This window comes from Gopherus flavomarginatus, chromosome 5 (assembly GCF_025201925.1).
Source record: "Gopherus flavomarginatus isolate rGopFla2 chromosome 5, rGopFla2.mat.asm, whole genome shotgun sequence".
NCBI classification, from domain to species: domain Eukaryota; kingdom Metazoa; phylum Chordata; order Testudines; family Testudinidae; genus Gopherus; species Gopherus flavomarginatus.
The window spans coordinates 63,060,834-63,076,916 of NC_066621.1; the positions used below are offsets into that span (position 1 = coordinate 63,060,834).

The following is a 16,083-nucleotide window of genomic DNA, read 5'->3' on the forward strand; positions in this document are numbered from 1 at the left end:
CTCTTTTCTTTAGGAACATAATTGTTTCATAACTTCAATAAGTTATCAGTATTAGTCCGTCACCATCCAGGAGATTTGTTTATATTATTCTATTTCCTGGGCCTTTTCCTTGTCCTGTCGTGCTGGGGTACCCATTTTTACAGTACGCTTTCCTAGCAGTTCATTTGCATATAATTAAACTTTAAAGGCTTATCTTAATATTTAAAAAAATATAAAAACTAACTCAGATGACTCTTATGACACAAACAGCACCCGCCTTAAGTACCCCATGATCATAGTGTTCTCACAACTCCTTCCTATCTCTATCTCTATCTCTTCCTCCTGTTGTTCCTGTACAAATTTAGGGTCACATTCTGCACATCCTTATGGGTTCACTCATGAGCTGGCTTGTGTGTCCATGGAGGGAATAAGGGTATGTAAGACATCCCATTACTTCCCTATGTTGGCAGCCTACACAGGTCACAATTTAGGGGAAAAAGCAGCCATTGATCCACTGTCCCCCATCTGCACAAGAGAGGATATGGGTTGGGGCATGGACAGAACATTGGTTTCAGCCTTGCAATGATGAGTGAACACAGAGGAAGGAATATTATCTGCCAGGTATAGGTATGGTGCAGATTACTTTCCCTGTGGAACCAGGGGGGAGCAGGTGCCTATTCTATTCCTAGGGCAGCACAACTATGCTCTGCCCCAACTCACATTGTGAAGTGCTAATCAAGCTCTAGGCATGTGATCCCATTGATTTGCAAAATGGCTTTTCAGAATCTGGCTCTTTAATTGTAAACTGCCTGGACAGGGACTCCATCTTTGTTTTGTGAAGCACTGTATTTATGGTGCTGTTTTTAAATAGCAAACGAAGCAGGGAATTTAAATGTTTGTATTCATCAGATAATTTGGAAATTCAAATTATCTTCCATGTAAAAGTGAAAGATCACTAGCAACTTCACCACAGGAATATAGCAAATAATTTGTTTTACAGTTAATCTATATGAAATGTGATTTATGATTTTGAGTGAATAATTGTTACAACTTGGTAACACTTAGAATATTAATAGCTTTATATTTCTGTAACTGTTGTAAATGAATTTGAAAAATCTCTATTTGATTGGCTATAAATATTGTCAGCTCAGAGGTTAAATTCTGTTGGAGTCACTTAGGGAAATTCATCTGAAATGCAAATATGACAGAAAAAGCAAAACAATATGGCAGAGGAATATTTGCTGACTTAAGAGCAAAGGATCAACACCAATATTTTTCCAGGGATGCTAAACCTCTTGTAACTGCTAAATTGGATTTGTAGTTGAATGAAGTATCAGCTGCTGTTGGACAAGCCCATAAAGGCAGGACGGCTGGCCTTTTGTAGGCAGGGCTTAAAGGACGATTGATATGTTTTAGCACTTTTGGGATTATTGTGATTAAGAGGAAACCATTCTGAATGATAGAGAAAGGGTGTAAAAATATACAGTCCACAGCTGGTAAGCAGCATGTGTTTGCTTTGCGGGGAGGTCACAACTAGCTGATCCTGCTGGTTCTGGAGTTGATTGACAGATAAGAAAACTTGATACTATGGAACAGGCTATTTCTTTAGGAAATAGTGCTTTAGTATATAGAAAAATAGCACAAAAAGTAATTAGAATCTGCCAAATTTTGTGCAGTAATTTGTCAGTATTATCAAAAGACATAGTGAGCTGAATGCTTAGAAATATATAGCTGCAAAATTCCAAATAAGTTGTTAAAAATTCAAACAGAGAAAGGATTTATTTATGTCCAGTTGTATAAGAACCCTACTCAGGACTTTCAAGGTTGGCTTCTGTGTTTTTGCATTTTTCATATTTTATATACAAGTGAAATAAAACCCATATTGTGATACAGTAGAAAAAACTATGCTGGATAGACGGAAATGTTAAGTTAGGTGAATTTGTAAACTGTTAAGCATCTGATGAGTATGAGATATTCATGTTCGTATAATTTATGCAATACAGAAATCTTACATTAGAAGAGCTGTTTTATTTTTAAGTCTTATCTCCTTCTCCTCCACTTGGAACTTTAGCTTGTTTAGTTGATTGCTTTTTTAAAGCGACCATCTGAATGCTCACAAATGTATGTTCAAATGGTTGGATCTCTGACTCTTTTTAGTGGGCCTGTACCTCTTTCAAAATTTGAGTTTAGCATACCACACAGGAAAGAACACAAGCTTGCCAACTCCTGCTGAGCGTTTTTTCAAGCCTGTGAAAAGAATGAATTATTCAGCAGTAAGCATGCTTACAGCTGGCCATTTGGGAGCTTTGATGTGCGAATCAGGCGGTTGCATGAATGCCCTTATTGTCATGTTATGTGTACACAGTGTGTGAATTATTGAAAATAGTGAGGCCTGAGCCTCATCTGGTAGAGATTACAGTGCAGGCATGCTGGGTGAAGGTCTGTAATTGAAAATCCCCAGATGCTGTTTATTTGGCCTATGTCACATGACCTTCTGCAGTAAGCTTGTCTGAACAAAATGCTGCCTGCATAGGAAGCAGAGCCCAACCCCCTACGCTAAGCCTTCTTAAAACTCAGTATGTGGATGACTTAAACACCTGCCCTTAATATTTTTAAAAGCTTAAAATAGATTTGCCCATAACGTTTAAATAGAGGATGTCTTACATGCGCGTTTAAACTGTTTAACCAGTTCTTGACTTTTATCTACAAGACACTTCTTGTTAGTTAACTTAGCTTTACAGTGTCTTTAGAAAACACCACATACACTTTTGGACAAATGCTCCGAGAGCTTCATTTTATGCTTGCAAAATGGAGTGGAAAAGTTCAGGGCTCAATCCTGCAAAGTGCTGACTACTCATGTGAAGTGCTGAGCACCCTCAACTCCCACTGCCATCAATGAGGTGTACTCAGAATCAAGTTCTTATAGAGCAAAACAGCAAATAGAGCCCAATCCACCTCCCACTGGAGTCAGTGAAAAAACTCTCATTAGCTTCAATGGTATCTGGAGCAAGCAAAACAAAGAGGCCAAATCCTGCTTCCTTTACTTACGTGAATTGTCCAAGTGAAGTTTGTAAGAGGTCTCGCATAAGGATTTGGCATTCCGTCCTCAGTCAAGGAAAATTTGTTATTTGGGGAAATTAACAACGTATAGTCACATAAAAAGAGGAATCTCAAGTTTGCTTATTTTTTCATTCTAATTACTTCTATTTTGCTACTGATTATGAGAACTTTTTTCATTCCCTACCCATTTTCAAGTTAATAAATGTTTTAATTTTCTGTACTTACTATTAGCACACACATTTTGAAGGCAGCTATTATCATGGGCTTTGGGTGCTATGTTTTAATTTGTGTCATTAACTTTCCAAATAAAGGGATTGAAAAACTCCACACTGCGCTGCAGCTATAAAGCTAGAGGGCACGGTTCATCCCTGCATTTCTTCCAGTTCTGCGCTGGTGTAACTCGACTGATTTCAGCATAATACTGGAATGATAGATCATGCCTAGAGAATGGAATATAACCTGGCCTGCCAGTTTATGGGGCAGATCCACCACTGGTACAAATTGTCCTAGCTCTGTGGCAATTTACCCCAGCTGAGGCTCTGCAGCTGAGTTTCAGTGTGGGTGTATGAATTTCAACTGAATTGTGAAGTGTGAATTATGGAAAATATTCTTTTCACGACTATTTGAAGATAAAAATATTTTGAAAACAGAATGTTGCTCCATTCATGTGGTATATTTGTGTGTGTAAGTATATGCTGCATAATAATAGTGTCTGCTAGTGCCACAATTATTAAGCGTTTTCTTTGCATGGTATAGCATGCTTATATCAGAAGGATTTGAAAATTCTGCTTTCCTGTGGAGAATAGAAATCTCTTCAGAGTGATTGCTGTCAACTTCCATGTAATTTAATCTTTCATTTAAATAAAAAAAGTCACTAACCCTCATGGCTGTGAAAGAAATATTTCAAATTTGTTCCAAATATAACTAATGCACTAATGTCTTCCTAACTCCGCAGGGAGAAAAGTTTGATATGCTACTGTTTTCCAAGTAGTTTCTAGAATGAGTACAAAATATTGCTCTAGTTTTAAAAGGTATCTTCCACTGTATCAAACAAGGGACAACTTGTAATTTTTTTTTAAACCTTATTTTTCAGGTGGGTGTGGAAGAAGCCTACAAACTTGGATTTTCTTTTTTAAACAAACCCACATCAAACATTCTTTTAAAAAAATGAAATTTAATCCCTCATGGTCTTGGCCCTTTCTGAGGAAGGGAGGCTTTTCCTCCAGTCTCCATATCCCTTGGAATAGGCTCAGTAAGATTGCTCTGCTTTGGAGATGTACCTTATCTCACTGGCACCTTCCCAAGACTGTCTGATACCTGAACCAAAAAATTCCAAGGAGGAGACTGATTCTCATAACAAAAGACAAGAAGGAATAGAACATTTCCAGTTCATGAGCGTGAGGCTTCTTTTCCACTTGGCAATCTCTATAAATATTATTTTTCACCTGTTAGGAGAAAGATGGAGAAAACATTACCACAAACATACTCTTCTTGGAGAAGCACATACGTATCTAATCAGGGACACTTTGCAACTCCTAGGATTTCTAATATCTGGTGTAGGGGGTTCCTTGAGTCCCATTTTGTTTCAGCCTCTTGCTACTTCACAAAGACAGGGTGTGTTTTAGGAATATCCTGTCTTGCCTTTGCTTCCTTAAAATTCCCTCCATTTCCATGTTTGGTCAGTTTCTGACCCAGTCTGATTTTGGAAAAAGAGAGAATGTGTTGCTTGGCAGATAACACAAAGGCCCTAAACTTATATTTGAAGAGTTCTAGTTCCTTTCATGTATTAGGCAATGTTTATTTTACAGGTGGAGTCTAAGAAAGGCTTAGTTAGTTAAGGCTTCTCAGATAACACTGGCTAGACTGATATTGGTATGTTATTGAGACTTCTAAGGCAGAAGTAGCTTCTTCCCTAATTAGACTTGAGGCTCATTTCTCCCCTGAAGGAAAACTATGGCATTAGAAGATTTTTAAGGTCTTGGTTATCTTGTATGCTCTGTCTCTTAGGGCTTGTCTCACTACAACTATTAGCTCACGTTACTACATTCAAGTAATGGCACTCATGCAAAAATCAAGCTATCCTAACATGAGAGAGAACAACCAAACTGCGAAGCAGCACTCTAGTCGCCCATGCCCCAGGATGGGCCAGCTAGCTTGAGTTTTAAGCACCACTTTAACTCAAGCTATCGCTATTTGTGTGCTGATAGGAGTCAGATTAGGGGCAATGTTTGAATATTAGCCTTGCAATATTTGGTGGGTTTTTTAAAAGCTTCTGCTCCTGTCAGGTGATTATATGACCATCACAAATTTCATTTAAAAAAAAAAGTGTCTAGCCCTCATGGTTGAGGAGAAAAGCTTGAAAACATGACCACTAAACGCTCAAACCAACTTTGACTTAAAAATCATGACAATTTTTAAAAAAATCTTATTTTTTAATACTTGGGTGTGGCAGTATTAGATCAGAGGAGAATTATGTACAGATCATAACAGTGTTTTAAATAAAATAATAGAAATGCCTAAAATTTCTTTCAGGTGAATTACTGCATCTCAGCTGCAACAATTTGGATAATATTGAGGGGTTGTGATTCTAGATACCGCAATGAATGTATAATTTGTGTGTATTAAGAAGTGTTATTGTTCATGCTTATTGATTAGTGAAATTTTCCTCAGGGCAGGTGGCAGCTTGGGCTCAATCAGCTCTGCTCAGTTCATGCTCAGTGACTTTAAGCCGTCTTTCTGTTCCCTTTTACCCTGACTCTGACCAAGGATAAAAATGTATCCTGTGGTGATAGTTTAGAATGGGGGAATGACTTGGGGTGCTGGTGAATTTAGGCCAGATGAATACATTTAGTTCTTGAGCTGGTATGTATTGGGTAAAATTTTCAACCCCTAGATACCAGCACCATTTTCATTCTAAACTCCATTTTCAAGGCAATGCCTAATCTTAATATAAAAACTCACTCTAGATAAGTAATCTTCCAGAGTATCAGCAAAGGGCCATGTTTTAAATATATTTACACACAGTGGTACAAATATATATTCTGAAGTTGTGTAACAGCTCCTTCCTCAAGTGTGACTTACGCCAACTGCCATGATCTAATGAGGACTACTTCATTGGCTAAGGATTGATGAGAGCACTCTACCCCCACACCAAGTCTGTCATTAATGCAAAATGTGGGGCTACAGAGCTGGTGACGCTGCCTTTACACTAAGGATTTTCTTACATGATGGGAATCACCAGCTTTCCCTCTAAGGCAACTTTTTTATACCTTGTTGCATTGAAGAACTGGGCCTGAGTATTTTATTCATGTGTTTATTGAAAGATGTATAAGTGGCTCCCGTTGCTTCCACAGCAGGCCACCTCCCCTAGTTTAAGCAAAAGATGCACTTAAATTAAGTAAAATTTCCTCACAGCTTGCCACACTGAAGAACACATCAACTCTGTTAAGTCCTGGCCAAACAGATAAAGCATACACGGCTCCCTGAAGTTTGCCAGGTTCCAGAGCCTTTGCACTGTTCATGTTCTCTAATTAAAGGCAGTGCTAATCCTTCGCCCTCCATGTTCTCTTTTCATTTCTCAGCAGTTTTTCACTCACTGTATTACCCTAATACATATTAAAGGGACAATGTGGATGTTTAGGGGTACAAGATCATTGTGGGAAGGTTGCTTGAAGCTGCTGACCCAATGCATCTGCAATATAGTGTGTTGGAACCATTGTTTTATTTGTGTTTTCCCTGCTCTTTCCCATTGCTCAGGCGTCAGTCTCTTGACCAATCACCCACCTTTTACTTCTGGATGATCTTTTCCCTGTTTTACCACATTAGTGCTGTTTTTTCCATGAATTGTGGCTTCAGAGCAAAACTAGACCATAGTGGCCCATTTTCCTTCCCTGGCTGACAATCATGGAACAGTTGTGCAATTAGCTCTGTTGTTTGGAGTAACTGGTGTTGTTGTCTAAGGCCGTGGAATGCTGCTACAGAAACCAGATATCATTCTCCATGTTGGAAGGCGGGGCTCTGGGCTGCAGAAAGCAGGCTGCAGTCAGCTCTAGGCTCTGGGTATTATTATATAATGTTTAAATTAAAATAATGTAGCTGTTTAAAAAAAAAAAGTCCATATCTCCTACATAGGGAGAGTGACATAGAGGAGATGTTTTGGGCTCTGAATGACAGAACTATTAGCAGGACTTTTACTCTTGTGCTAACTTGCTCAGTAATATAAGATGTGTGAAGATTGCTAGATTGACAAGGACTCTCCATTTTGTTGTATTGTGTAATTGCTTCTACTCTTGATTTTGTTGCAATTTGATTGTGTAGGTGGTGTAACATTTAAAATCTCCTTCCAGAATTTTTAATTTAATATATATTTTGGCTTACACCAAAGAATACTTGAGAATTACTCAGGATAATAGGACAGGGCTATTGTTCCCTGAAAATAGGATGTACCATCTTGACATAGTGCATTGCAGAATTGCTGTCAGGGATCTGTTTTCAACCTGCCTAATGATGAGGTTTTCCATCTAATTAGACAGCTCACTGCTCAGTTTGCTGATTTTGTGTATGGAGATTTAGGCTAATGTGTAACTGTTTGCACGTGCAAAATTTGGTTTTTGAAGTTTGGCCTTAAATGTCCTGTAATGTAGTCACTAACTTTGCATCACCACCGTAATTACTTATTCCAGATAGCTCTGACATGTAGTCCAGGCCCAAACTGAAGGGGAGCAAAGGGAGTGCGATCCACTTTTCACATTCATCTATCTATGCACAGAGAATATGAATAAACGACAAAAGGGATGGGAGTGTTCTAGTGCTGGAGGTGACATGTAAAATTAGGTTTAGAGTGGAAGGTGGTGGGGGGCGACAGGGGGAAAGCCTAGTTAAATAATTAATTGTGCTATGTGTAGACCCTCCCAGAAAGGGTGGGCAAAAGGAGCAGTTTCCCCTAGACTCACATGGAATTTGGGCTTGTGACCTAGGCCAGGGGGTCACAGCGCCATTCAAATTTGGCTCACCCGAACCCTATGCGCCAAGTCACAACATCACTCACTCAAGTTTGGCCTGGCTGCCCACCCCCCATCATGAGTGGCACTGTGATCCCATGTGCCAGGTTGCAACACCTATGTGGAGCCAGGCCCAGCCCTTCAAGCCTGTAGCTGAGTGTGGGGAGGCTCTCTTTCCAACATGCCTCCCTCCCCGCCAGCCTTCCCTCAGTGTTTTTGCACTGATAATTTTTTGAGTTGGGTGATTTAGTTTTAGATTTTACCCGAGCCCAAAAAACTTGTGTGTGGCCCTGGTTACATGCTCCATTTAACAGGTGCCCCTTCCAGTGTAGGTTCCTTATTTAAAAATGTCTGTATCTGCCCCACAACAGCAAACCAATACAGATTTGGATATCTGTCTGATATGGACATAACAACTAACTGCACCTTCTAGTCAGACACCCTGCTAGCTAACTTCAAAGTGACCCAGTGGGTGGTGAGACCGATATCTTAGTCTTCAACCTGCAATTAAAAAAAACCTCTTAACTTAAGTCCTCTCATTCTCACTGGTACCTTGCTTACTTTACCTTGTGTTTAACACAAACATGACTCTAAATTAGTATAACATTTGTTCAACATGGCAAGAATAATACAGATCATGTAGAGATTATATTATATAATATAAAGTGAAAATGAATAGGACATCATAGAAACTTCATTAACCTTGATGTCAGTAATGTTTAGGATGGACATTTTTAAAGAAAATTTTAGTTGCATTAAACACCATGCTCGCTGGCTAAGAAAGCAGACTAACTTTAGACTTTGAAATCCTGTGTTCAAAGAGTATGTTTGTTTAAAACTGAACTAGAGTTTTAAAATAAAGTAAGTGTGTGCTTACAGTCCTCAATTAAGCAAGTTATTTAAGCAGGTCAATGCAAGAATTTGTTTGCTGAAAGTTAAGTATGTGCCTAAGTACCTTGCTGAATCAGGATCCTAGCTTCTTTCACTGGAGTATCTCAAAGCACTTTTACAAAGTAATTATCCAATCATCTCTAAACCTCAGCATGGATATATTTTCTGAGCCTCATTTTAAACATGGGAAACAGACACAGAGTAGTTAAAGCCAAAATGCTCACACCAGAATTCCAAAGGTAGGAGACCTAAAGATAGGGTGACCAGATGTCCTGATTTTAAAGGGACAGTCCCGATTTTTGGGTCTTTTTCTTATACAGTCTCCTATTACCTCCCCACCCCCTGTCCCGATTTTTCACATTTGCTGACCGGTCATCCTAACTAAAGAAGAGACCAGATTTTCAGCTTGGAAGTTGTAGAGTCATTAGATCCTCTGGAAATCATCTGCTCCTTTAGATGTCCAAGTTTATAAACTCGCATTTGAAAATTTTGGCCTGTGTGTCTGTCTAAAGTCACAGAGCAGAACTTGAGAAATCCACAGCAAGCGGCCACCCTCTCTTAAAACAGTGGGAATCAAGGATTACAGCCACTAAAGAGCTGCACAGTCACTGGGACATGTGTCTTCAACTTTTTACTGTCTAGTTGAGGTTTCCATTAATGTGTTTGCAGGACTCAAGTAGGATTATATTTTATTTATATACGTATACCTTGTTTGTTATATACACATACCTTGTCTGTAATGTACTGTATTAAGGAAAGAAAAGTAAATGATAAAAATATTGATGAATGCCACTTCTATAAGTGAAAATCAGATTATATAAAAATCAGACTATCCTCACGTTTATAAATCTTATATTTTTAAATCATGCTGTGTGATAGCTTCATTTACAGAATTGTGGCTGTTTGGCCCTCATTGTAAATTCTTCTTCATTTCAGGTAGGAATGAATTGATAGCCAGATACATCAAACTTAGAACAGGGAAGACACGGACCAGGAAACAGGTAAAACAACCCAATTGGAAAGTGTGCATGTCAGTGAGTGACAAAACATGGCATTTTTGGCTGCAGTGACTATCAGTGATTCAGCCCTGTTGAGATAATGCATTTAATTTCACTGTTATGATGAAGTATGTGCTTTTTAAAAATCCATTGTTTGATCTGTTCATCATTTCAGTGACCATTTATTGGCCACATTCTATATTCATCTCTCTACATATGCAGCTATTACCTCTTAGTGAAAAGAGCATTTCATAAGTCAAACTAACATAAGCCATATTAATTCTTGCATCATTTGCATATAAAGAAAATATAGAATTTAAGCATTGTTTTCATATGGTGAATAATGGAGCAATTAAATGTCTGGCCATTTCACCTAAACAAGAAAGTTACTAGCTGTGGATGTGAAAAATAATAAATAATGGGTATTCAGAGGACTCGTTCTACTCATGCTCCCTGTTCATGGCCAGTGGTTGCTATAGGGTGAAATAGAGCTGTTTCCATAAGAACTATGGGTGCTGTTGTTCTGTAACCACAATAAGATTTTGTTCATAAGTAAGTCAGCATAAACCTCTACCAGTCTTTCATCTTTTTCAGAAGATTATCACATATCAGTTAAGTTATCACATATGACTAGATCCTTTAATTGTTATAGTCACAGCGTTTAGCCATCTCACAAATGCCCACATAACCTTTGTGTAAGTTTGTGTCGAAGTTACTAAACTGGTTCACTAGTGTAAAAAGTTTGCAAATTACACAGTCCCTTTCCTCCTTTAGTTTTGAGCACGAGCTTCCAGGTCTCCTTATCAGTGTGTGTTATGGGGAAATGGGGGAGAGGCTTTTATTAGGGCACGCAATGAGTGTTTTGTACTGTGGTGAAAAGTAATGCTGAGTCAGCACAAACGAAGATGGCCTGCTGCCAATGCTCGTATTTAAAGCACATTGAATTGGGTGACATTTTCCCCCGGGTGATGTTCTTTGTCAATTAGGAAGCAATATAAAGTACAAGGAATGAAAAAAAGCCATGAGGAAGGAGAGAAACTGCAATACATAGAGACGGAACAAACACCACATTGACAAAGAAATCCACAGCAAAGGACTAAAGCTCCAAGTTCTCTTCTGTTATACCTGGACAACCCCCATGAACTTGGAGTTGCACAGGTGCAGCTAAGAGCACATTATAGCTCAGTGGTTTCAAGTACATGACCAAATCCTCAGCCAGGGTAAATCAGCCTAGCTCTATTTAAATCAATAGAGAAATCTCCCACTCCCACCCCCCTATATAAATAAAATACATTATGAATGTTTTGACACACTACTTTTGAGAATCTCTCAACAAATTAAAATTAAAAATGGAAATTGCAGAATTGTGCATACCATGTAACCTTTAACACTATTATCTTGCGAAACTGAAAACAAAAATTACCATTGTGAAAATTATTTATGTAGGTTGAATTATCAACTTGTTTACTAGTCTGAATAACTACAGACTCTCTCGTTCCTGGGCTGCTTCATTAAGAAGCCTAGTAAAGTTGGCCCTCAAGGATCAGAATTTGTTTACATTACAATATGCTTTTTCCCCTAACAAACATGTTGCTTTCAGGTACCACAACAAAAGGATTTTTCTGAGTGATGACAGTAATATTTCCTTTTCCCCTCCTTTTATCTATCAGGTCTATTTAGCTTCAAACCTCTTCAGGGGTAGGAGCTGTCTCTTACTATGTGTATGTACAGCACCCAACACATTGGGGCCCCTGATCTTAGTTCAGGTCTCTAGGTGCTACTCTAATATAAACAATATGGTGGTTGAGAAGTTTCTCTAGCAATTTTTGTTATTGTCGCAGTTTAGAGAAAATCATCTTGGGGCCTGCAGGGGGCTGAGCAACAGCTGGAGGTTCTAAGTGCCCTCAGCTTCTGTTTAGATTGGTTGCTCAGCAGCTTGGCAGGATTTAAAACTATACCTGGGTTCAAAAAAATAACTAGATAAATTCATGGAGAATAGGTCCAGCAATAGCTATTAGCCAAGATGGTCATCCCCATCCTCCGGTGTCCCTAAACTTCTGACTGCCAGAAACTGGGACTGGATGACAGGGGATGGATCACTCGGTAATTGCTCTGTTCTGTTCATTCCCACTGAAGCATCTGGCACTGGCCATTGTTGGAAGACAGGATACCGAGCAGGAGGGATCATTAGCATGACTCAGCCTTGCCATTCTTACGTTGTTATGCTTTAATCCATCATCGCAACGGATTTTAATACATACTTGAGAAAATATGAATGCAAAACATGGCCCCTAATCCCTCTCTCATCAATCAGGCAAAAGTTCCAGTACAATTGATCCAGTATGGGACTGGGTCTCATGCTTGCACATATTTTTCACTGACATAGTACATGTAAAGACAGTGGGTCACATTCAGACCTGGTATAAATTGACTTCAAAGGAGTTGCCTGCACTTATTATCAATGTGGTGGAAACATGACAGATATTCATATTATAAAGAAATGCAGCATTATTTCATGTTTCTTTAAGACCTATAGTGTGTCAATATTTTGTCAGTTATTAACAAATATAACACTATTAATGAGCTCAAAACACAGCCTTGGTGTAATCATTTGAAGTCATAGAACACGATAAATTATTGTTACTTTATTTGACAAAGCATCAAGAAATATTATCTCGTTCAATGCTTACTGCTGCAAGGGTCTGATTCTGCAAACCCTATGAATATGGTTAGTCCTTGTTCATGCAAGAAGTCCAGTTGACTCTTTGCATGAGTAAAGACTCTTTGGCTGTCTATAGGGGTCATAGGATTTGTAACAAAAGAGCAAGTGGTCCACACCTACTTCTGAATAGTGTCATTGGTTCTCTCCTGTAAAAGACTATATAAATTGATAGATTAAACTTTTTTCTCCTTAGTCACGTCACTGCAGTGATGGCCTGTGTTATTAAACCTTGGTGCTAAGAGCTAGGCATCTGCTGGGAATGTAGTATCTTTAACAGCAGAGCTTACTGAAGATGCAAATAACTTCCCCCCCACAAAAAAAAGTAATTTAAAAAGATATTTTAAATTTGATTTCCTTTTTGTTTTTCTTTTTCTTTTCTTTTTTCTTCTCTCTTTTTTTTTTATAAATCTGAACAATGTAGGTGTCTAGTCACATACAGGTCTTAGCAAGAAAGAAAGTTCGAGAAATTCAAGCCGCCATTAAGGTACGTTTGGCTTGCCCAGTTGTAGGGGGCTTTTCATCTCCATGGTTACAGGCTTTTCCTTTGTTTTCCTCCCTTCCCCTACCCTGCAGGTGTCTAGTCACATTCAGGTTCTTGCCAGAAGGAAATCTCGTGATTTTCATTCCAAGCTGAAGGTATGCGCTTTTCTGCTTTTGGGCTTGTGGTTGCTATGCATTTCATTTCCTGTTTTCCATGGTGATTGGTGAATGCCTGGTGCTGTGATTCTTGTAACCTAGTTTTCTTGCATGTGGTAGCTGTTTACATTTCTTTGTGTTTAATCTCTGATTTCTGCACTAGCATCCATATTAAAAATGTTAACACTCTCCAGATACAAAGTGAGCTACTCTTTGTAACTACTCAGCACGTAAACATGATTGTTTTTAACCTGTTAGTTTTTTAACAGCTTAGTACTAGATTGTTAGTGTATTTAAATAAAAGAAGGGGTTTTTTTTGTACACTTTGTACACAAAAAACATTTCCACAGCGATAATTGGGATTGTGATGCTTCTTTTCTGTTCCAAAATGCTTTTAATCTGTGCTTTTGAAATGCTTTCAAGAATACTTAAAAATAGATTTACTCTAAGTGCCAGACAGTATAGTTTTTAGGATTGCTTTAGAAACTGCAAGCTGAAATTTCCACAGTACAGTCTAATATAACTTTAAATTAACTACTGTACATGATTCCCCGAAGATATATTCCTTTTAAAAAAAATATTTACATTTATCTTAGTTAATCTTTGGAGATTCTCAGTCAGCATCATGTTGGGGGAATATTAATATGTTTATTTAATCTGACGTAATGGAACTGTACATGTCCCCATTTTTCCATGAAAGATCTACCAAAACTAAAAGGAACCTCTTGGAAATGATTAATAAGAGTCTTTGCACATTTTCCAAGGGAGATCTTACGTTGCGTTTTAAAGGTGTCTGACATTACTTAGAAATGCAAGTAGGTTTTAGAGTTTTTTTTGTTTTTTTTTTTTTGTTTACAAATAGCAAAGAAACTTGTAAATCTTTTATTTCCCCCTTTCCTCCCCCTTCTTTTTGCTGAGTTGTTGTGAGGGGGGAGAAAACCCACCCACCCCGGGCTATGAATGAGAACAAATCATGATTTTGTTCTAACTGAAAAGCAAAATATTTCAGAAAGTAATCATAGAATCATAGACTATTAGGGTTGGAAGGGACCTCAGGAGGTCATCTAGTCCAACCCCCTGCTCCAAGCAGGACCAATCCCCAGATTTTTACCCCCGTTCCCTTAATGGCCCCCTCAGGGATTGAACTCACAACCCTGGGTTTAGTAGGCCAATGCTCAAACCCCTGAGCTATCCCTCCCCCCAATACAAATTTCACAATACAAAGTGGTGAGTGCTGGGGAAGCTTACCACAATCTTGAAACTGCAATATGTAAATAACAGACTGGCTCTATAACAGGCCTACTTGATAGACGCATTTGGTTTTCAGTGTGCAGTGGGCAGCATGCTGGCAAGCTTGTATGGCTGTGGTGGCTGGCTTTTTAGCTGCACTGGCTAAGCAGTTGGGGTTAATGAAGAACTAAGGCAACTTAAACATACTGCTTTTTAACCAAGGGTGCAATAATACAGAGAAATGTAGCAATTTAGGCCAAAATGATCAAAACTGAGTGCTTAAAGTTAGGTACCTAAACCCATATCTAAGTATCTAAATAAGTGGGTTGATTTTCAGAGGTGCTGAGCACCTGAAGCTCTCATTGACATAGATAGGAGCTGTGAATGCTCAGCAGTTTAAAAATCAGAAAACTTAGCTCTATATTTAGGCATTTAAATAAGAACCTAACTAAAAAATTGGCCATAGTGTTTGGAAAACTTGAAAAAATATTTTTGTCCATACCCTAAAGCAGTGGTCTCCAATCACGCACCCCTGTCAGTAAAAAAATTTTGAGCACACACCCTCTTCCGCGCAACCTGAAGGATCCTCTTGCGCACCCCACTTTGGAGACCACTGCCCTAAAGTACTATCAAATATGAAAAGACACTGTTTTTAAAACAAAAATATTCTTTATTACTGCACCTGCTTTTCGATTCCTACTGAAGCTGTTCACAGAGCAAGGCAAAAAACTAAACTCCTGTGATACTTAAAAGTCCCCTTTTCTAGTTACCTTTCTGTAGGCCCCATAAATTGAGCTCAAAAAAGTATCCTGCTAAGGCTGTTGGTTTTAAGGAGCTGTGTAAAGAAGGAACAGTCTGCTAGTACAACAATGTATTGTGTAATGGTTTCTTTAATTCCTACACTCTCAGATCCATCAGTGCAGATTGATGGATTGCAGCTCTACCTCAGCTGAGTAACAAGCAATGGACTAGTGAAAATTAGGCCACCCTTCTGGTGCTAAGAATTCCCTCCACACTCAGGTCTCACAGTCCCTGCAGCTCTACAGAAGACATTCGCTTCAAGTCTGTGGAAGAATTACACAGCTAGGATGGAGAAAGCAATTTTTTAAAAGGATGATTTCAGTTTTCACAACAAGCCCTGTGAAAGGGGCAGCAAAAGAAAGGAAATGTGTCCGTGAGAGGCACAGTTCCCTCCACTCTCTGTTTGCTCCATGGTGGAGAAATTAACCAATACCAGCAGCAAATTGTGACCAGCCCCTTCTTGCTAACACATGCAGGATCAGGTATGCTTGCCAGCACATTGAGGGGAAGGCGCAATGCCATGACCCTGCCTATTTCCCCCCTAACTGCCTCAAGGGAAGTATTTATACTGTACTCAGAATACTGTCATTATATGACTGGCTTTTAGGAGGAAGTGACACAATTTGACACCTCTCTTCAAATTCCTTGTTCAGAAGAGTGTCCAACACATTGAAGGGAAGGAAGAGGGAGAGGGGCGAAGCCCAGACTCTGCCCAAACAGATGGTCCCTCACTGCCATCTTGTTGCACATAGCATTTCTGTGTCTA

General features: G+C 38.9%; 1 protein-coding gene across 2 annotated transcripts in view; it reads left to right on the forward strand.

The window, feature by feature from the left end:
- The window catches only part of TEAD1 (TEA domain transcription factor 1), a 220,077-nt gene that overhangs the window by 137,592 nt on the left and 66,402 nt on the right, over positions 1 to 16,083 (forward strand). The window contains exons 3-5 of one of the 2 annotated variants that reach the window (XM_050955139.1): positions 9,867 to 9,931; positions 13,072 to 13,134; positions 13,224 to 13,286. In XM_050955139.1, the coding sequence (XP_050811096.1) occupies positions 9,867 to 9,931; positions 13,072 to 13,134; positions 13,224 to 13,286 (191 nt within the window). The remainder of the gene's footprint in view (positions 1 to 9,866; positions 9,932 to 13,071; positions 13,135 to 13,223; positions 13,287 to 16,083) is intronic. The other variant, XM_050955137.1, reaches the window with a different exon arrangement.